The following is a 22,502-nucleotide window of genomic DNA, read 5'->3' on the forward strand; positions in this document are numbered from 1 at the left end:
TGAATACGCCCCTGATCACCTGCACACACAGTTCACTTTCATAGCAGCCACATACAAACAGCATCATCACTTTGCTCGTTGTATAATTCCTTCTCGCATCTACACGCTTTCCTCTCACCTTTACCCATTCGCTTGTGGACTTCAGTGCACAACACAATGGCTGTCTGTGACAAGGCGAAAAAACTTCCAAGCCAAACCATAGTCACGATAGCTACTAGAACTAACGCGCTAGTAAACCCGCTACAATCACTCAGTACAATGTACATCAAACAGTTTAGCAGTTACACCGGCAGGCCCCGGTGGCAATACATTAATATAACCGAAAGCTTAACGTGACTTGGAAGAGTTCCAGCACAGATAGAATGATAAGCCAGATATTTCACCGGATGTATAAGTGAAGCATCCGGTTGGCGTTTCCACTCAACTACCAAATATTGTGATGAGAGGACGCCCAGTGGAAGGCATTGGGAGAAGTTGGAGTGAGATGAATTTTGCCCGACATTTTGCACATTTTCTCATCAATGAAACATTTGATTTCAATTCAGTTTTCTGTGCCCAAAACTAGAATCTGTTATGAACAGAGTGAACTGAGTTTTGTAGATTTTACCCTTTGCCAAAGTAAAAAAAAAGTTTTTTTAGAAGGAGTGCAATGGCGAATTGACTTAATGCATCTCTCACTTCACAGAGTAGGCGTTCCCTAACAGAAATATGCAACTACATGCTAGAACGCTAGCTCTTGCTTGGATCTGCCCCTCTCATTGCATGTTCTATGACTAATTTGTTCCCATTGGAAATGACAGACTGTGGTCTATCTTGGGTTAGTTATAAAAAATCTTTGGTTCCAGTGTTGGATAGGCTTAGCCAGCTAGCTAACATTATTCTCGGAGTAGTTAGCTAGCTGCATTAGATAGCTAAGTAAGTGAATGTGTAAAATATACAACAACATATAGCTAGCTCTCTCTCTCTCTCTCTCTCTCTCTCTCTCTCTCTCTCTCTCTCTCTCTCTCTCTCGCTCTGCTGCTTCTTCTTATTTTTTGAATACATTAATTTGTTCAAAACTGTTCAACTGTTGTCTTTCTTCCTCTTTGAGTCAATTACTCACCACATGTTATGCCCTGCAGTGCTAGCTATGCTTTCAGTACTATATTCWTTCTCTGATCCTTTGATTGGGTGGACAATATGTCAGTTCATTCTGCAAGAGCTCTGATAGGACGCTGTCATAATTACTGTGTAAGTCTTTGGAAGGGGGGTGAGAACCATAAGCCTCCAAGGTTTTGTATTGAAGTCAATATACATAGGGGAGGATGGAAAATAGATGTCCTCCGGCTACACAATGTTGCTTTCCAGAGAGTGCTGTTGAGGCTAATGTAGACCTTCACTACAAAACATTGTGTTTTAATCAGTTATTTGTTAACGTGATTATATTAAGTATTGGTTTTCTGAAATTCACTGAGTAGGATGGTCCTTCCCTTCCTCCTCTGAGGAGCCTCCACTAACTCATACTCTCTACAGTACCAACCTCCAGCAATCACACAGGCATTCTTTTTACATGTGTCACCTCGCATGCAGCCAACTCAAAGCCAAATAACTCCTGTTAATGTTTGACATGAAGAGAAGTCGTGTTGAAAGGAGCTGTTAAAGGCAAATCAAAGACCCTGTAGGCTCTGGGCTGCTGATTAGAAGAGGCTCCTCTGTCGCTCATGTGTGCAAACTGGGACTGAGGGGATGTCAGTGGTGGTGTCAGGCTTAATCTTGTTCCACTGTAGTGGAGATCAAATCAAATCAAAGTTTATTTGTCACGTGCGCCGAATACAACAGGTGTAGTAGACCTTACAGTGAAATGCTTACTTACAGGCTCTAACCAATAGTGCAAAAAAGGTGTTAGGTGAACAATAGGTAAGTAAAGAAATTAAACAACAGTAAAAAGACAGGCTATATACAGTAGCGAGGCTATAAAAGTAGCGAGGCTACATACAGACACCGGTTAGTCAGGCTGATTGAGGTAGTATGTACATGTAGATATGGTTAAAGTGACTATGCATATATGATGAACAGAGAGTAGCAGCAGCGTCAAAAGAGGGGTTGGGGGTGTTGGGGGGGCACACAATACAAATAGTCCGGGTAGCCATTTGATTACCCATTCAGGAGTCTTATGGCTTTGGGGTAAAAACTGTTGAAAAGCCTTTTTGTCCTAGACTAGACATGCGGTAGTAGAGAGAACAGTCTATGACTGGGATGGCTGGGGTCTTTGACAATTTTTAGGGCCTTCCTCTGACACCGCCTGGTGTAGAGGTCCTGGATGGCAGGCAGCTTAGCCCCAGTGATGTACTGGGCCGTACGCACTACCCTCTGTAGTGCCTTGCTGTAGAACCTTTTGAGGATCTCAGGACCCATGCCAAATCTTTTTAGTTTCCTGAGGGGGAATAGGCTTTGTCGTGCCCTCTTCACGACTGTCTTGGTGTGATTCTAGTTTGTTGTTGATGTGGACACCAAGAAACTTGAAGCTCTCAACCTGCTCCACTACAGCCCTGTCGATGAGAATGGGGGCGTGCTCGGTCCTCCTTTTCCTGTAGTCCACAATCATCTCCTTAGTCTTGGTTACGTTGAGGGATAGGTTGTTATTCTGGCACCACCCGGCCAGGTCTCTGACATCCTCCCTATAGGCTGTCTCATCATTGTCGGTGATAAGGCCTACCACTGTTCTGTCGTCTGCAAACTTAATGATAGTGTTGCAGTCGTGGGTGAACAGGGAGTACAGGAGGGGACTGAGCACGCACCCCTGTGGAGCTCCAGTGTTGAGGATCAGCGTGGCAGATATGTTGCTACCTACCCTCACCACCTGGGTGTGGCCCGTCAGGAAGTCCAGGATCTAGTTACAGAGGGAGGTGTTTAGTCCCAGGATCCTTAGCTTAGTGATGAGCTTTGAAGGTACTATGGTGTTGAACGCTGAGCTGTAGTCAATAAATAGCATTCTCACATCAGTGTTCCTTTTATCCAGGTGGGAAWGGGCAGTATGGAGTGCAATAGAGATTGCATCATCTGTGGATCAATTTGGGCGGTATTCAAATTGGAGTGGGTCTAGGGTTTCTGGGATAATGGTGTTGATGTGAGCCATTACCAACCTTTCAAAGCACTTTATGGCTACGGACGTGAGTGCTACGGGTCTGTAGTCATTTAGGCAGGTTGCCTTTGTGTTCTGGTGCACAGTGACTATGGTGGTCTGCTTGAAACATGTTGGTATTACAGACTCAATCAGGGACATGTTGAAAATGTCAGTGAAGACACCTGCCAGTTGGTCAGCACATGCCCGGAGCACACGTCCTGATAATCCGTCTGGCCCCGCAGCCTTGTGTATGTTGACCTGTTCAAAGGTCTTACTCACGTCGGCTACGGAGAGCGTGATCACACAGTCGTCCGGAACAGCTGATGCTCTCATGCATGCCTCAGTGTTGCTTGCCTCGAAGCGAGCATAGAAGTGATTTAGCTCATCTGGTAGGCTCGTGTCACTGGGCAGCTCGCGGCTGTGCTTCCCTTTCCACATCAGAGAAGCACCTAGCTGGGTTAAAGGTCAAATGCAAGGTACTGTGTGTGTATATACAGTGGAAGTTTGAAGTTTACATACACCGTAGCCAAATACATTTAAACTCAGTTTTCACAGTTTTCACAGTTCCTGACATTTAATCTGAGTAAATATTCCCTGTTTTAGGTCAGTTAGGATCACCACTTAATTTTACGAATGTGAAATGTAAGAATAATAATAGAGAGAATGATTTATTTCAGCTTTTATTTCTTTCATCACATTTCCAGTGGTTCAGAAGTTTACATACACTCAATTAGTATTTGGTAGCATTGCCTTTAAATTGTTTAACTTGGGTCAAACGTTTCGGGTAGCCTTCCACAAGCTTCCCACAATAAGTTGGGTGAATTTCGGCCCAGGTTTGTAGGCCTCCTTGCACGCACACGCTTTTTCAGTTCTGCCCATAAATTGTCTATGGGATTGAGGTCAGGGCTTTGTAATGGCCACTCCAATACCTTGACTATGTCGTCCTTAAACCATTTTGCCACAACTTTGGAAGTATGCTTGGGCCTTCCTATGTCAGGAATTGTGAAAATGTATCTGGCAAAGGTGTATGTAAACTTCTGACTTCCACTGTAGATACATTAGGTTAGATACATTAGGTTAGATATACACAGACTGTGTAGACCACATGAGGGAGGAATGTGCACAACACAACGACGAGAGGGTTATAGACAGTTTGTGAATATATATACCTTATCTACTTTGAAGAACTAGTAAAATTATTTAGTTCGACAGTTCTGCAGCATACTTAGTCAGGCTAGCGTAGCTAAATAGGATGACTAATGACAGTACAGTATGGGGAGCACAGMGATAACGTTAGATGGTTTGGCTGGCTGGCTGCTACTGCCTGAGYAGGAATGAGATGACGACTTAAAAAATATTAAAGTAATCAAATAAAAACTAAATGTAAATATTGTATGATTTCATAGTAATTTCTTATTTTTCTATTGATGTCTATCCAATGTGGACCTGACAGAGACAATGGAATATTTTCTATGTTTTGGCTATTTAATGTTCACTATTGCCTTTGGAATTTCCATTAATAAGCTCTAAAATCATTTTWATGTGATTATTTCATAAAGCTTTTAATGTTGAATTTTTTTKKTTGTTGAAACGAATCGAAAACCGTGTTTCTTAAAAAAAAAAATCGAACTGAATCCAAACCAAGCTCAAAAAGCACTAATCGCTCAGCACTAACAGGAAGTCACTGTGAGAAAGTTAACAACCAGTCGTAGACATGCAGGTATCTGGAGATGGACCATATCTCTGTAACTAAACTATACTGGATTCCCCACGGTTCTGGTCATGGTGGCATCTTACCCTGGTAGGACGAGGTCACATACTCCGATAACACTCTTAGAGTATCGCTGTGGTTTTTTCAGAGGATGTACCAGTTAATTGCCTCATCACATTTACTTTTACTGCTTTGTCCTGACACTTGGTAGTGAGGTGCAAATTCAACCGCTAAATATCACACTGCATTTCCAGAGTTAAACACAAGCTGGCTCATTAACAGCTGATTACCTCTTCCTGAAAAACTCTGATTACATACAAATCTCTCACATTATTTGAGTGGCTATGATGATTAGATACATCTATCATTAGATGATAAATCAACCAAAACGCTGCATGCAGAATTTTCTCATATTTGTCCTTAAACTAGTTGAAGCATGTTTACAGTAGAACCGTGAAGGAGAACCTTCTTGGCAGCATTAAGCTGCCACATCATGTTTTTCTCTTACAGTTTGGACTAGACAGGGACAGAATGGCACAGTGAATGGTTGTAGCTCTGATCTCCAGATAGCAGAGCCTGAGTGCCGAGCCCATTCCCAGGTCCATCATACCCCTGGCAGGCCTAACCAACCACTGACATTTACTCTGCCTGAGAACAAATGAGCCTTTCTTATATGTACAGGGCTATAGGCAGCAGACACTTCCTAATTATGGCAGGGAGAGAAGAATAACACAGACGTTAATGAGAATGTCTGACTTAGACTTCCAYAAGGTAATGGATGACGGGTAAATCTGTTAAACCCGTGGCACCGTTGCCTGGTTGACACATTACTGCACCTCGTAAAAATCTGACAGAACTGCCAACATGGCAGCTCATTCTGCCCTTCGTCTTGGCGTTCGTTTTTTCCTTAGGTCCTAAATCTATAGGGTTTGAGATCCCGTCCACTGGTGTTGAAATGGAGTGGGCGTAAAGGAGTAGTGTTGACCAATTTGCCATTTTTCTTCACTACATTGACAGCTTTTAAAATATTAGACCCCGGTTTCTGACATGCACTTCCTTTCATGTGAGTGAGCATGCCACTTCTCCCGCCCCCTCTTAAACACCCTAATTATCACTCCTGCCACTCCAGTGTGTGTGAACTCACACACCTCGCATCGCTCCAAGGAGCTGAAAACTGCCTCAGGACTCTAGTAGTAGTAGTACAGGCTTGTGTTAGTGTATCCAAATCGCATTGTTTGTTTTTCAATAAATATGTCCCAGTGAATGAATATGGTTTAACCGGATAGACTGATGTTACTGCATGTATTCTAGCCTTAAAACTCACTACAATTCCACTAAGGAGAGACTGTCATATTTAAAAAGGAAACCACCAAACCTAGATGGCTCATGTGGTATAAAACCAGATATTTTTGCAATCCCTGCCCCTATCCTCAATCTGGCAGATTCCATGTAACTATTCATCCCCCCAACCCTGTTTCCCTCCACTCTGCCACCCTCCCCTTCCTCCAGGCCTCTGCAGAAACACAGGCAGTCTTCATGCAGCAACATGCCCTGTTCTGTCTTTCTTTGACAGGGCCCACACTTTTAATTTACCCAATTCGAAACCAGAGAAATACGGTATGTAGCTGGGTGGAACACCCACATCAAGTTCATGTAGCTAATGTGAGCCGCACAGTTGGGTGCCAGAAGTATTTTTTCCCCCTGTGTTATGTTTAACCATACAGTCAAACATTTTCCATTATTCAATCATTCGCCTCATTCGTCTTGTAGATTTGCCAGGAAAGTAAATATACTCTTAAATCATGGTAGATGCGGTAATCTGTCCTTAATGAGAGGAAGTGCTCAGGTTTCTAAGCCCACCACAAAACATGATTCATTAATACAGTCTAAATTATAAATCTACAATTTCTGCTTCTTTTGGTTGTTTGAGTGGATTGTGCATTATAAACTGAAMAAAAWWWWAAMSSMAAAWKKWAARKKKTKSYYMRRWKKTTWWTKRRSYKRAAWWAAARRWYYYMASACATTTTTTATAYGCACAAAAAGCTTATTTCTCTCAAATTTTGTGCACAAATTTGATTACATCCCTGTTAGTGAGCATTTCTCCTTTGCCAAGATAATCCATCCACCTGACAGGTGTGGCATATCAAGAAGCTGATTAAACAGCAYGATCATTACACAGGTGCACCTTGTGCTGGGGACAATAAAAGGCCATTCTAAAATGTGCAGTTTTGTCACAACGCAACGGCCACAGATGTCTCATGTTTTGAGGGAGCATGCAATTCAAATCTAAATCAAATCAAATTTTATTTGCCACATGCGCCGAATACAACAGGTGTAGATCTTACAGTGAAATGCTTACGTACAAGCCCTTATCGAACAATGCAATTTTAAGAAAAATACCAACAAAAAAAATAAGAAATAAAACTAACAAATAATTAAAGAGCAGCAGTAAAATAATAATAGTGAAGCTATATACAGTGGGTACCGGTACAGAGTCAATGTGTGGGGGCACCGGATAGTCAAGGTAATTGAGGTAATATGTACATATAGGTAGAGTTATTAAAGTGACTATGCATAGATAATAACAGAGAGTAGCAGCAGCATAAAAGAGGGTAGGGGAAGCTGTTTAGAAGACTCTTGGACTTAGACTTGGTGCTCCGGTACCGCTTGCCATGCGGTAGCAGAGAGAACAGTCTATGACTTGGGTGGCTGGAGTCTTTCACAATTTTTAGGGTCTTCCTCTGACACCGCCTGGTATAGAGGTCCTGGATGGCAGGAAACTTGGTCCCAGTGATGTACTGGGCCGTACGCGCTACCCTCTGTAGTGCCTTGCGGTCGGAGGCCGAGCAGTTGTCATACCAGGCAGTGATGCAACCCGTCAGGATGCTCTCGATGGTGCGGCTGTAGAAACTTTTGAGGATCTGTGGACCCATGCCAAATCTTTTCAGTCTCCTGAGGAGGAATACGTTTTGTCATGCCCTCTTCACGACTGTCTTGGTGTGYTTGGACCATGTTAGTTTGTTGGTGATGTRGATGCCAACCTGCTCCATTACAGCCCCGTCGATGAGAATGGGGGCGTGCTCGGTCCTCCTTTTCCTGTAGTCCACAATCATATCCTTTGTCTTGATCACGTTGAGGGAGAGGTTGTTGTCCTTGCACCACAYGGYCAGGTCTCTGACCTCCCTATAGGCTGTCTCGTCATTGTCGGTGATCAGGCCTACCACTGTTGTGTCATCTGCAAACTTAATATTRGTGTTGGAGTCGTGCCTGGCCGTGCAGTCATGAGTGAACAGGGAGTACAGGAGGGGACTGAGCACGYGCCCCTGAGGGGCCCCCGTGTTGAGGATCAGCGTGGCGGATGTGTTGTTACCCACCCTTACCACCTTGCAGAGCGAGGTGTTTAGTCCCAGGGTCCTTAGCTTAGTGATGAGCTTTGAGGGCTGTGAGCCGATTGGCATACTGACTTCAGGAATGTCCAACGGAGCTGTAAGACAGCTTTAACCTGTGTAAAAATACAAAAACTTGAAATGGAGATGTCCAGTTTTGCCAGGGGATCTCAAGAATATATGCCCTTGAACTCARCATTTTCATGCTCAAAAAAAWAWAAWAAAWWATCTAAACCCATGGGCAATTAATTGAAGGTGGGGAGTTGTGTCAAAATAAAGGAAACACCAACATAAAGTGTCTTAATAGGGCATTGGGCCACCACGAGCGRCCAGGACAGCTTTAATGCGCCTYTGCATAGAWTCTACAAGTGTCTGGAACTCTATTGGATGTATGCGATAACGTTCTTCCATGAGAAATTCCATAATTTGTTGATGGTGGTAGAACATGCTGTCTCTGGCTCCGCTCTACGAATCTATAAGGTGTTAAATTAGAAGTGAGAAGCTGGTGATGAGAACACACACAACACACACAACACACACACACAAACACACACACACACCACACACACACACACACAACACAACACACACACACACACACACACACCACACACACACACACACACACTTGAAACCCCCCATGCTCCGTTGAGACCCCTCTATAAAAGTCATTGAGATCTCTTCTTCTAGTCATGGTAGCCAAAATAATGGGCAACTGGGCATTTTTACTCATGACCCTAAACATGATGGGAGGATAATTGTTTAATTAACTCAAGAACMACATCCGTGTGGAAGCACATGCTTTCAATATACAGTACTTTGTATCCCTCATTTACTCAAGTGTTTCCTTTATTTTGGCAGTTACCTGTATGGTGTAACATGCGTGCCTGCAGCCATGGGATCTCATTGTCAGTGGCCAAGTATTCTCTCAGGAGGACTGATCCTGTTAAACTGTGGGGCTTCTGAGTTCACCCTTTGATTTCTGCCTCCCTCCTGTAGCCACCAGAAACATGGATTGGCAGGCTCTCTGGCCCGTTTCTGTGTAATCCCAGAGGAAGTCCTTATGACTTACCCTGAACCACTAGAGATGGGGAATTAGAATCTGTGGCCATTTCACAACATAGTGAAGTGCACATATGCATTTTAACCTGTTGCTCCCTCTGAACATGTGTCAATGTGTTACGTGTGACCTTGAGCTTGAGTTTGGGCTGTACGATGGCCGGCTGAGGAGTTGGGGACTTGTGGCATCTGCCAGAGAATAGGCTATTCAGAAACAGTGCATTTTGGGCTTCATCTTACATGACTCCAAGCTACATCCACAAACATAACCTTTTCTGCTAATAGAATGGGAAGCCAGCACCATCTAGAGATATCCAGACGGCGGGAAGAGGATTGTCCCTGCTCAGTAGACTAGAGAGAAAGGACAGGACCGCCACTAACGACTTTACTGAGAATTCTCAGCTCAAGCTACAGTGGGATCACCTTCCTCTCTGTGCACCATTACTCCTGGGAGTAACGTTCATTTCAGTGTGTGTGTTTGTGTGCGTGTGTATGTGTGTGTGTTTGAGGGATCAGGAGTACACGGATCAGGTTCCCTCACCAGCAACAGGAAGTCTAACTTTCCCCACTGATAGAGCCATTGCCATTCAACAGGGGGAACTGGTCCGCTCCCGAAACAAAGCCCCCCTCTGTCCTACAGGCCCCCCAGAGTGAGCTAAAACCCCACACGCAGTAATGGACTACTTTAAGAGCTGATCTGCCTCTAATATATACGCTCTTATGTTGCTCCAGGTCTCCACATCTCCAAGTCTGTGTGGTGAAAATGGCGTCCTGCCCTAATGCGGATGACTCACAGAGCTCAGAGGAGTTCATGCTTGGAGCATCTTCCTGTACTAAAGCTCCCCTGGCCTGCCCTGCAGAGGTCTAATTCCTGCTGCTTCACTCCCTCTACTGTTGGGGATCATGCACCTGTCCTGTAATATAGATAGAACCAGCACTTCTTGGAATAGGCCTTAGATTGGCTTTATAGATGGTAGTYTTGAATGAAGTAAGCAAAACAAAACAAAATAATAATGTGGTATGAGGGCACCCTGTTCCCTCCAAACTCAACCAAATCTCTCATTCTGCTTGTCAAATGGTTTGACAGCAAATGTAGTAGCCTGGTTAAAAATCACCATCCGTCTTGATCATGCACGTTTTCCCCTCTGTTGTTGTGTGCCTTAGCTTGCTGATGGTGTCTCAGTGTTTGCCCAGTCCCTCTCCAGGCCTCCTGGGCTTGTTTCCACAGGTGGCCTGACCTCTGAGGCAGTGTGGCGTAGCTGAGCCCAGTCTCCCGCCATTATGAGCCCTGGATCAACATTTAATATGAGCCACTCCCCAGTGCTTCTGTCTGTCTGAGCAGAGGGTCGAGCAGGGTCGAGCAGGGGATAGGAGGGGAGAGGAGAGCAGGGGATAGAAGGGGAGAGGAGAGCAGGGGATAGGAGGGGAGAGGAGAGGCAGGGGATAGGAGGGGAGAGGAGAGCAGGGGATAGGGAGGGGAGAGAGAGAGCAGGGGATAGGAGGGGAGAGGAGAGCCAGGGATAGGAGGGGAGAGGAGAGCAGGGGATAGGAGGGGAGAGGAGAGCAGGGGATAGGAGGGGAGAGGAGAGCAGGGGATAGGAGGGGAGAGGAGAGCAGGATAGGAGGGGAGAGGAGAGCAGCGAATAGGAGGGGAGAGGAGAGCAGGGGATAGGAGGGAGAGGAGAGCAGCGGATAGGAGGGGAGAGGGAAGGAGCAGGGGGAATAGGAGGGGAGAGGAGAGCAGGGATAGGAGGGGAGAGGAGAAGAGGTATAGGAGGAGAGGAAGCGCGGATAGGAGGGGAAAGGAGGGGAGAGGAGAGCAGGGGATAGGAGGGAGAGGAGGAGCAGGGGAGGGGAGAGGGGGATAGGAGGGGTAAGAGGAGGGGAGAGGAGAGCAGGGGATAGGAAGGGGAGAGGAGGGGAGAGGAGAGCAGGGATAGGAGGGAGAGGAGGGAGAGGAGAGCAGGGGATAGGAGGGGAGAGGAGGTGAGAGGAGAGCAGGGGATAGGAGGGGAGAGGAGGGGAGAGGAGCGAGGGGATAGAGGGAGAGGAGGGGGAGAGAGGCAGGGATAATGTACAGTAGCTGGCAGACTTTTCCTTTCAGATTTCCTCTTCTTTTTTTTTCTTGTGTATTTACCCCCAACGAGACATAGCAAGTTCCATTTCTCTGACTGATACAACAAGAAACCTAAGTGGCATGTTGGTTTACAATGAGCTCAATGCAAATCACCGGAGAATGGCCTCTAATGCTAGTATAGGACAGTAGTTTCCTCTTAGTAATGCTTTAATTGCAGTGCTACAGGAGCATTAAGAACAGATGGAATATGATTTTCTACGCAGCCTGGTAAACGTTCTGTATTTGTTTAGAGAACGTTCTTTCACTGACAAGGGGAGGGAGGGAGTTATTATCTAAATATGTATATTGTATGCCCGGGGTGTAGTGGAGGAAGGAGTCAGAACAGGAGACAGAGAGTTCAGAGTAGCGTAACTTTTAATCACACAGAGGTGAACACGACGCACTCCAACAAATGCCCCAACACACAAAGGGAACAAAATAATCAGAAAAGACAACGTACACGAACCGTGACACACAAGCATGTACAAACCGTACACAAAACAATCCCGCACACCCAGCAGGCAGGGCTGCTGGGTAATAAGCCCCACTAATCACCCTAACCACAAACAGGTGTAACAAAACAAATAAGGAGGGGGAGGAAAAAGTCAGTGGCAGCTAGTAGGCCGGTGACGACGACCGCCGAGCGCCACCCGAACAGGAAGGGGAGCCACCTTCGGTAGGAGTCGTGACATATATCTAATGTATACAGTATTTTATCTAAATATACATATCTAATGTATAACAATTATCTAAATATGTATATCTAATGTAACAGTATTATTATCTAAATATGCATATCTAATGTATAACAATTATCTAAATATGCATATCTAATGTATAACAATTATCTAATATGCATATCTAATGTATAACAGTATTATTATCTAATATGCATATCTAATGTCTAACAATTATCTAAATATGCATATCTAATGTCTAACAATTATCTAATATGCATATCTAATGTATAACAGTATTATTATCTAAATATGCATATCTAATGTGTAACAATTATCTAAATATGCATATCTAATGTATAACAATTATCTAAATATGCATATCTAATGTATAACAATGATCTAAATATGCATATCTAATGTCTAACAATTATCTAAATATGCATATCTAATGTATAACAGTATTATTATCTAAATATGCATATCTAATGTGTAACAATGATCTAAATATGCATATCTAATGTATAACAATGATCTAAATATGCATATCTAATGTATAACAATGATCTAAATATGCAGATCTAATGTATAAAAAGTATCTAAATATGCAGATCTACTGTATAACATTATTATTATCCAAATATGCATATCTAATGTATAACAATTATCATATATGCATATCTAATGTATAACAATGATCTAATATGCAGATCTAATGTATAACAAGTATCTAAATATGCAGATCTACTGTATAACATTATTATTATCCAATATGCATATCTAATGTATAAAATATTATCTAAATATGCATATCTATGCATAACAGTATTTATTTCAAGTGTTATGGATGTTTAAGGTTTTTGGTTTCGGGAAAATTAACATATGGCAAGCTAGCTATAGATGTTTAAAAGGGTCATATGTTTGGTTTGTCACCACCCTTTAGTGTACATTATGACTCCATTATCCGTCCGTTATCAGATGATTATGGGCTTCGATTACATATGTTTTGGAGCTGGATACGGAGAGCTCTATAGAGTCTATTGTTGCTCTGTAGTGCTCTGACTCCCTCCTCACCAAACAGATGGTTACATTCAGCTACTCTCTGAAAACAAACATACGCTGAGGAGTTGCTGACAAACTGGTTCAGAAAGGGCTTAAACTGGCCCCTGGAGTGTGTCTGTCTGTCTGCCTGCCTGCCTGCCTGCCTGCCTGCCTGCCTGCCTGCCTGCCTGCTTGCCTGCGCTGCCTGCCTGCCTGCCTGCCTGCCTGCCTGCCTGCCTGCCTGCCTGCCTGCCTGCCTGCCTGCCTGCCTGCCTGGTGTCTGTGTGTGTAAATGTGCACGTACGTGCAAGCGTGTGTGTGCATGTGTGTTGAACTTCCCATCCAGTAGCACACAGCCAATGATATACAGAGGGGTGTAGTATGGGGACTCATCATCAACCCAACTCTCAAACACAAATATCACGGGGTGAGACCACATGTCGCAGCTCTTACGCATAGGGCCCGACAGCTGTCAATCACACAGATGACCTATAAACAGACCCTTGGCAGACCACTCTTATTAAATCAAACTGTACAAATATAGCAAATCTAATGCTATGAATCGTTGATTATTGAAGTAACCCAGAGTTAAATTTAGATACGGTATGGAAGACTTGTAATATCAGATTCCATGGTAAGTATGTTGAGAAACGTCTGTGGATGGAGTTTATTTTAAGGTCCTGTGGTTTGATGGGGGACATGGGGATGGCTTTCGTCTTGTCTTGGTATTCAGAAAACTTCCTGAGAGACAGTCAGACAACCAGATAGGAATGTATTTTTCACCTTGTTCAAACAGAGGGGATTGAATATAAACACACACCTTCTTTGGCTTTATGGAGGCATGTTTTATTCCCAGAGTAGGGTGACCAGTTTAGAAACAGGTCCTGCATAAACATGGATCTGAATAACTTATTTTTACCCTTTTGTAATAATCAGAAGGATTTGTTACTTGAAACTATGTTGTGCAGGTTTTGACTTTGAAGCTGTGATACTACGGGACCATTTGAAGCTGTGATACAACAGGACCATTTGAAGCTGTGATACAACAGGACATTTGAAGCTGTGATACAACAGGACCATTTGAAGCTGTGATACAACGGGACCATTTGAAGCTGTGATCAACAAGGACCATCTGAAGCTGTGATACAACGGGACAATTTGAAGCTGTGATACAACAGGACCATTTTGAAGCTGTGATACAACAGGACCATTTTGAAGCTGTGATACAACAGGACCATTTGAAGCTGTGATACAACAGGACCATTTGAAGCTGTGATACAACAGGACATTTGAAGCTGTGGTAAAACAGGACATTTGAAGCTGTGATACAACAGGACCATTTGAAGCTGTGATACAAACGACGACATTTGAAGCTGTGATTACACAGGACATTTGAAGCTGTGATACAACAGGACCATTTTATTTGAAGTTGATCCTCTGATTATGTGCAGGCATACCTTAGTTCTGATATATAGTATTTAAACAGTAAAATACTTGAATTAGATCTACATCCTTCCTATCTGTCATCTACTGTTTTTTCCTGACCACAATTTAACCACTAAAATTACCATACATGAAGGATAGTTGTGGCATTGTGGAGATGTTGTTTTTTGGTGGACTCCTAAATTAGTTCAGTAGAAGCTTATTGAGTAAAACCTCAATGTTTGTCAAGCAGCAGTATATGATTGCCACCCTGCTAAGCCCTACACTGTAGGGTCCCATTGATTGTTTGTCTTTGGTGTCGGGCCCGAGCAGCGGAGAGACAGTGGGCCTCTCAAACAGCACTGCCCTGTCTGTACATGGCTGCTGAACTGTGGAGAACGTATCAAACAAACACTCCAGTCTCACAGGGAAGGGTCTATAGGAAGAGTCCTGTTACTCTTGACATAGGAATGTCTGTCAACTGCATTMTTAATGTAGCCGCAGAAGACCCACTCAGACCTTCAGATGACCAGAGAAAAGCATCCTTGGCAGATGTCCATGCCGGTATTTAACAGAGATATGGAGGAAAGACAGTATTGAGATGGCAACACAATGAGACGCTCTCTAGCACTTGTCACTGACCGACTGTATTGGGTTTCAACAGTGTTGATAATATAAAACCATCCCATAACCCCACATGGGTATGCAGGACAGGGGTGGAATGTGTCAGTTGAGCCTGCATGTGTGTGTTAATCTGTTTGTGTACAGCAGCTGTCTTTCCCTAATGGATATTTTGCTCTCTTCTTCCCCCTCTCCTCTCTGCAGAGCTGAGGTCCACCGGCACTGCCCAACACTTTGCCTACCTGCTCAACACGTCTGACTACCGTATCCTGCGTATGGACGAGGACCATGACCGCATGTACGTTGGCAGTAAGGACTACATCCTGTCCCTGGACCTGCATGACATCAACAAGGAGCCGCTCATTGTAAGACCTTACAGTCACTAACCCTGTATCTATTCACCTTCCCTTACCTACTCTCACCTCTTCTCCCCTCACCTCTCCTCCCCCCTCTCCCCTCCTCTCTCATCTCCAGAGCTCTATGATCCGTGGTGAGGCTAACCCTTTACCTCAGCTCTCAAAAACGGCTCCCGAGGGTCATATGTCTCATTTCGCTGCCCTGTGTCTGACATTTTGATTAGCTCACCTACAGTTTGTATTGGACTGCACTATTTTCTGGAGACAGGGGTTGTAAAACATTGTAAAAACAAAATCTGGATATGACCATTCCAAGGGGGCTAATAGTACCCTGTGGCAGGTTTAGCCCCACATCTATAAAGTCCAGTGATGTTGAACGGGTTGTGCGATGTGTTGGGTTATTGCTATAAAATGACCTTTGTTCCCCCCCTGCCTTCAGCTCCACTGGCCTGTCTCTCAGCAGAGGAAGACTGAGTGTCTTCTAAGTGGAAAGGACACCAATGTAAGTATTTCTGTTGACTCTCGATCTCCACACAACTAATTCAGGATTTATGTTTCAGATCAGGTGACTTGTGCCACCTGTAATATGTAGTAATGTATTTTCTATATTTAGCTATCTATAAAGTATATATATATATATATACAGTTCCGGAAAAGTTTGGACAACACCTACACATTTTTTACATTGTAGAATAATAGTGAAGACATCAAAACTATAAAATAACACATATGGAATCATGTAGTAACCAAATTAGTTATTTTATATTTGAGATTCTTCAAAGTAGCCACCATTTGCCTTGACGACAGCTTGGCACGCTCTTGGCATTCTCTCAACCAGCTTCATGAGGTAGTCACCTGGAATGCATTTAAATTAACAGGTGTACCTTTAAAAATATATATTTTGGGGATTTCTTTGCTTCTTAATGCGTTTGATACAATCAGTTGTGTTGTGACAAGGTAGGGGTGGAATACAGAAAACAGCTTTATTTGGTAAAAGACCAAGTCCATATTAAGGCAAGAATAGCTCAAATAAGCAAAGAGAAACGACAGTCCATCATTACTTTAAGACATGAAGGTCAGTCAATACGGAAGATTTCAAGAACATAGAATGTTTCTTCAAGTGCAGTCGCAAAAACCATCAAGCGCTATTATGAAGCCCAGTTGAAGGGCATATTTTATTTAACTAGGCMAGTGAGTTAAGAACAAATTCTTATTTTCAATGACAGCCTAGGAACAGTGGGTTAACTACCTTGTTCAGGAGAAGAACGACAGATTTTTACCTTGTCAGCTCAGGGATTCGATCTTGCAATCTTTCGGTTACTAGTCCAACGCTCTAACCACTAGGCTACCTGCCGCCCCATATACCTACGAGGTTTTTATTTGGCCCTGTAAAATCCTGGTTCCGCTCTGTCTGGACAAACAGACAGGGCAGGACTGGCACCAACAAGTCTCACTCTTCCCCATCTGCCAGTGTAGGGTGTGGATAAATAGATTATACTAGCAGTATACTGTTATACTGGCACACTGGCATGTTAATATATTGACATTTCCATTGATGTTAAAGATAATTGCCTCTTGTACTATGCTTTATGTTGTATATAGGTATTATCATACATGTTGATAATCCATTCATGTCTGTCTATGTTTGTCCCCATGCAGGGCGAGTGTGGGAACTTTATCCGTCTGATTGAGCCATGGAACAGGACCCACTTGTATGTCTGTGGTACTGGGGCCTACAACCCCATCTGCACCTACGTCAACCGTGGACGCAAACCACAGGTTAGAGCTCCACACCTTATGGAATACATTSAGTCTGTGTTCACATAATGAAGAGGTGAGGGAGCCTATGGCGCTGTCTGTAAAATCAAATCAAATGTATATTCATCACATGCTTTGTAAACAGCAGGTGTAGACTGTGAAAKGCTGACTTATGGTTCCTTTTCCAACAATGCAGAGTTAAAGATCAAAATGTCGTACAAAATTGAAATAGTAACACGAGGAATACAGTTGACGTGAATGTGAAATGTCAGAATAATAGTCGAGAGAATGATTTATTTCAGCTTGTATTTCTTTCATCACATTCCCAGTKGTTCAGAAGTTTACAAACACTCAATTAGTATTTGGTAGCATTGCCTTTAAATTGTTTAACTTGGGTCAAACGTTTCAGTTAGCCTTCCACAAGCTTCCCACAATAAGTTGGGTGAATTTTGGCCCATTCCTCCTGACAGAGCTGGTGTAACTGAGTCAGGTTTGTAKGCCTCCTTGCTCGCACWMGCTTTTTCAGTTCTGCCCACAAATTTTCTATAGGRTTGARGTCAGGGCTTTGTGATGGCCACTCCAATACCTTGACTTTGTTGTCCTTAAGCCATTTTGCSACAACTTTGGAAGTGTGCTTGGGGTCATTGTCCATTTGGAAGACCCATTTGCGACCAAGCTTTAACTTCCTGACTGATGTCTTGAGATGTTGCTTCAATATATCCACATCATTTTCCTACCTCATGATGCCATCTATTTTGTGAAGTGCACCAGTCCCTTCTGCAGCAAAGCACCCCCACAACATGATGCTGCCACCCCCGTGCTTCACGGTTGGGATGGTGTTCTTTGTCTTGMAAGCCTCCCCCTTTTCYTCCAAACATAACAATTGTCATTATGGCCAAACTGTTCTATTTTTGTTTCATCAGACCAGAGGACATTCATCCAAAAAGTATGATCTTTGTCCCCATGTACAGTTGCAAACCGTAGTCTGGCTTTTTTATGGCGGTTTTGGAGCAGTGGCTTCTTCCTTTCTGAGCAGCCTTTCAGGTTATGTTGATATAGGACTCATTTTACTGTGGATATAGATACTTTTGTACTTGTGTTCTCCAGCATCTTCACAAGGTCCTTTGCTGTTGTTCTGGGATTGATTTGAACTTTTCTTACCAAAGTACGTTCATCTCTAGGAGACAGAACGTGTCTCCTTCCTGAGCGGTATGGTCCTATGACCACGCAGCCGGAAATTGCTCCGAAGGATGAACCAGACTTATGGAGGTCCTCAAAATCAGGCTGATTTCTTTTGATTTTCCCATGATGTCAAGCAAAGAGGCACAGGTACACCTCCAATTGACTCAAATTATATAAATTTGCCTATCAGAAGCTTCTAAAGCCATGACATCATTTTCTGGAATTTTCCAAGCTGTTTAAAGGCAMWGTCAACTTAGTGTATGTAAACTTCTGACCCACTGGAATTGTGATACAGTGAAGTATAAGTGAAGTAATCTGTCTGTAAAGAATTGTTGGAAAAATKACTTGTGTCATGCACAAAGTACATGTCCTAACCGACTTGCCAAAACTATAGTTTGTTAACARAAAAGTGGTGGAGTGGTTGAAAACAAGTTTTAATGACTCCAACCCAAGTGTATGTAAACTTCCGACTTCAACTGTATATTGTGAATAACAGTTCCTCTCTYAAGGCGAAACATCTTTCCAACACTACCCCTCGGTAACCACCAAGCCTTGGTACGAAATAGATCGTTATCATTCTCTAAACCCACATCTCCACATAGTTTTGCAAACAGGCGTGCACACAGTGGATGTGGTTTGATGTAGTTTACAATTTAAGTTATCTACTACAGTATATCTCCTAGTTCTGTGCTCAGCTCTTTTGCCACTAGTTGCTCTCGGTGTATCATACAATGCATCCATAGGTCAGAGGAAGACATACATATTCATAACTAGAGTGCAGAGGCCTGCCCACCATCCCACCATAGATGGAGCCACATCTGTGCAAAAGCCCACCATTTGATCCCATAGAATCTGTTTTTCATCAACATAGCACACTGAACATCCCGTGCCATTTAATCCTCGGGAATCATGAGACAGAACTATATGTCTTCGTGAATATCATCCCCCAACATATATATCGAACAAAAGTCAATGCCACCGGGGTCTGACAATCTGGATGGAAAATTACTGAAGATAATAGCAGACGATTTTGCCACTTCTATTTGCCACATCTTCAATTTAAACCTACTAGAGAGCGTGTGTCCTCAGGCCTGGAGGGAAGCTAAAGTCCTTCTGCTACCCAAGAATAGTAAATCCCCCTTTACTGGCTCAAATAGCCGACCAGTCAGCCTGTTACCAACCCTTAGTAAACTTCTGGAAAAAATTGTGTATGAGCAGATACAATGCTATTTCACAGTAAACAAATTGACAACAGAATTTCAGCATGCTTATAGGGAAGGACACTCAACAAGCACAGCACATACACAAATAACTGATGGTTGGCGGAGAGAAATTKAGGATAAAAGGATTGTGGGGGATGTCTTGTTAGACTTCAGTGCAGCTTTTGACATTATCGATCATATTCTGCTGCTGGAAAAACTTGTGTTATGGCTTTACACCCCCTGCGATAATGTGGATAAAGAGTTACTTGTCTAACAGAACACAGAGGGTGTTCTTTAATAGAAGCCTCTCAAATATAATCCAGTTAGAATCAGGAATTCCCCAGGGTAGCTGTTTAGGCCCCTTGCTTTTTTCAATTTTTACTAATGACATGCCACTAACTTTGAGTAAAGCCAGTTTGTCTATGTATGCGGATAGCTCAACACTATTCATGTCAGCTACGACAGTGACTGAAATGACTGCAACACACAAAGAGCTGCAGTTAGTTTCAGAGTGGGTGGCAAGTAATAAGTTATCCCTAAATATTTCTAAAACTAAAATCATTCTATTTGGAACAAAACACTCACTAAACCCTAAACCTCAACTAAATCTTGTAATAAATAATGTGGAAATTGAGCAAGTTGAGATGACTAAACTGCTTGGAGTAACCCTAGAATGTAAACTGTTATGGTTAAAACATATTGATGCAGTAGTAGCTAAGATGGGGAGAAGTCTGTCTATAATAAAGTGATGCTCTGCCTTCTTAACAACACTATCAACAAGGCAGGTCCTACAGACCCTAGTTTTGTTGCACCTTGACTTCTGTTCAGTTGTGTGGTCAGGTGCCACAAAAATGGCTTAGGAGAATTGCAATTGGCTCAGAACAGGGCAGCACAGCTGGCCCTTGGATGTACACAGAGAGCTAATATTATTAATATGCATGTCATTCTCTCCTGGCTAAAAGTGGAGGAGAGATTGACTTCATCACTACTTTTATTTATGAGAGGTATTGACATGTTGAATGCACCGAGCTGTCTGTCTAAACTACTGGCACACAAGCTCGGACACCCATGCATACCCCACAAGACATGCCACCAGAGGTCTCTTCACAGTCCCCAAGTCCAGAACAGCCTATGGGAGGCGCACAGTACTACGTAGCGCCATGACTACATGGAACTCTATTCCACATCAAGTAACGAAGCAAGCAGCAAAGTTATATAAAAAAAAATAGATTAAAAAAACACCTTATGGAACAGCGGGGACTGTGAAGAGCAACAACAACATTGGCGCGCGCACACACACACACACACACACACACACACACACACACACACACACACACACACACACACACACACACCACACACACACACACACACCACACCACACACACACACACACACACACACACACACACACACACACACACACACATGGATTTAGTACTGTAGATATGTGGTAGTGGTGGAATAGGGGCCTGAGGGAACACAGTGTGTTGTGAAATCTGTGAATGTATTGTAATGTTTTTAAAATTGTATAAACTGCCTTAATTTTGCTGGACCCCAGGAAGAGCAGGTGGAGATCCATAATAAATACAAATGCATGGGCATCTCGGCCCTCACAGCTAACGTCCATTTGGAGAGCATAAGCTGGGGAGTTTGAGTCRTTCAGTCAGTTTCCTCTTGATTGCTAGCAATAGCATCAATTCTTTGTTTAACAGTGTTCTCAGAATGGTATTGATGTGAGTTTCTGTGCCTCTGCCTCCGCACACATTGTTTTCACCATATCAATTGCGTCCGGTAATATCAAAGGTTCTGCAATAGTGTGTGGCTTCATAGCGTAGCTGGCCTAGCCATTCACCATGGGAATGATTCAAGTGCAACACGTGCGGCCTTTTCCTATAAGGGCACAAGGCGAGACCCAGATGCAGACACGGGAGGCAGAGATGTCCAAGATGTTTATTAACAATCCAAAAGGGGTAGGCAAGAGACTGGTCGTGGACAGGCAAAAGGTCAAAACCAGTTCAGAGTTCTAGAGGTACAGAATGGCAGGCAGGCTTGAGGTCAGGGTAGGTAGAATGGTCAGGCAGGCGGGAATGGAGTCCAGAAAACAGGCAAAGGTCAAAACCGGGAGGACTAGTAGAAGAGAATAGAAAAGCAGGAGTACGGAAAAAAACATGCTGGTTGACTTGAACATACAAGACGAACTGGCACAGTGAGACAGGAAACACAGGGATAAATACACCAGGGAAAATAAGTGACACCTGGAGGGGGTTGAGACAATCACAAGAACAGGTGAAACAGATCAGGGTGTGACATTTCCTCTGATTGAATTTAGTCATTTAGATTTGAATAATTTTGATAATTTTGATTTTGATTTTTAAGGTTAGCCACATTACAATGATTTTTAGATACAAAGACGATATTATACTATATATGTATTTTTGTATTTTTTGGGGGTAGATTTTGGAAATTCACCCGCGACCCCATTTTCATATCAGGTGACACCACATTGGGTCGCGATCTCTAGTTTGGGAACCTGCTGAATTACTGCTGTAATCCATGGCTTCTAGTTGGGATATGTACAGTCACTGTGGAGACGACCTCGTCAATGCACTTATTAATGAAGCCAGTGACTGATGTGGTAAACTCCTCAATGTTATCAGATGAATCCCGGAACATATTCCAGTCTGTGCTTCTGAAACAGTCCTGTAGTTTAGCATCCGCTTCATCAGACCATTTCCATATTGAGCACGTCACTGGTACTTCCTGTTAGAGTTTTTGCTTGTAAGCAGGAAGCAGTATATAGTTATGGTCTGATTTGCCAAAGGGAGGGCGAGGGAGGGCCTTGTATGTGTTTCTTTGCACAGG

At 43.3% G+C, this 22,502-nt stretch overlaps 1 protein-coding gene across 4 annotated transcripts in view; it reads left to right on the forward strand.

Moving 5' to 3' along the window:
- The window catches only part of sema3fb (sema domain, immunoglobulin domain (Ig), short basic domain, secreted, (semaphorin) 3Fb), a 94,182-nt gene that overhangs the window by 44,206 nt on the left and 27,474 nt on the right, over nucleotides 1-22,502 (forward strand). For all 4 annotated transcript variants that reach the window (XM_023996192.2, XM_070445549.1, XM_023996194.2 and 1 more), the window contains exons 3-5: nucleotides 15,341-15,501; nucleotides 15,932-15,994; nucleotides 17,152-17,271. In XM_023996192.2, coding sequence (XP_023851960.1) covers nucleotides 15,341-15,501; nucleotides 15,932-15,994; nucleotides 17,152-17,271 — 344 coding nt within the window. The remainder of the gene's footprint in view (nucleotides 1-15,340; nucleotides 15,502-15,931; nucleotides 15,995-17,151; nucleotides 17,272-22,502) is intronic.

This window comes from Salvelinus sp. IW2-2015, linkage group LG11 (genome assembly GCF_002910315.2).
Source record: "Salvelinus sp. IW2-2015 linkage group LG11, ASM291031v2, whole genome shotgun sequence".
Taxonomy (NCBI): domain Eukaryota; kingdom Metazoa; phylum Chordata; class Actinopteri; order Salmoniformes; family Salmonidae; genus Salvelinus; species Salvelinus sp. IW2-2015.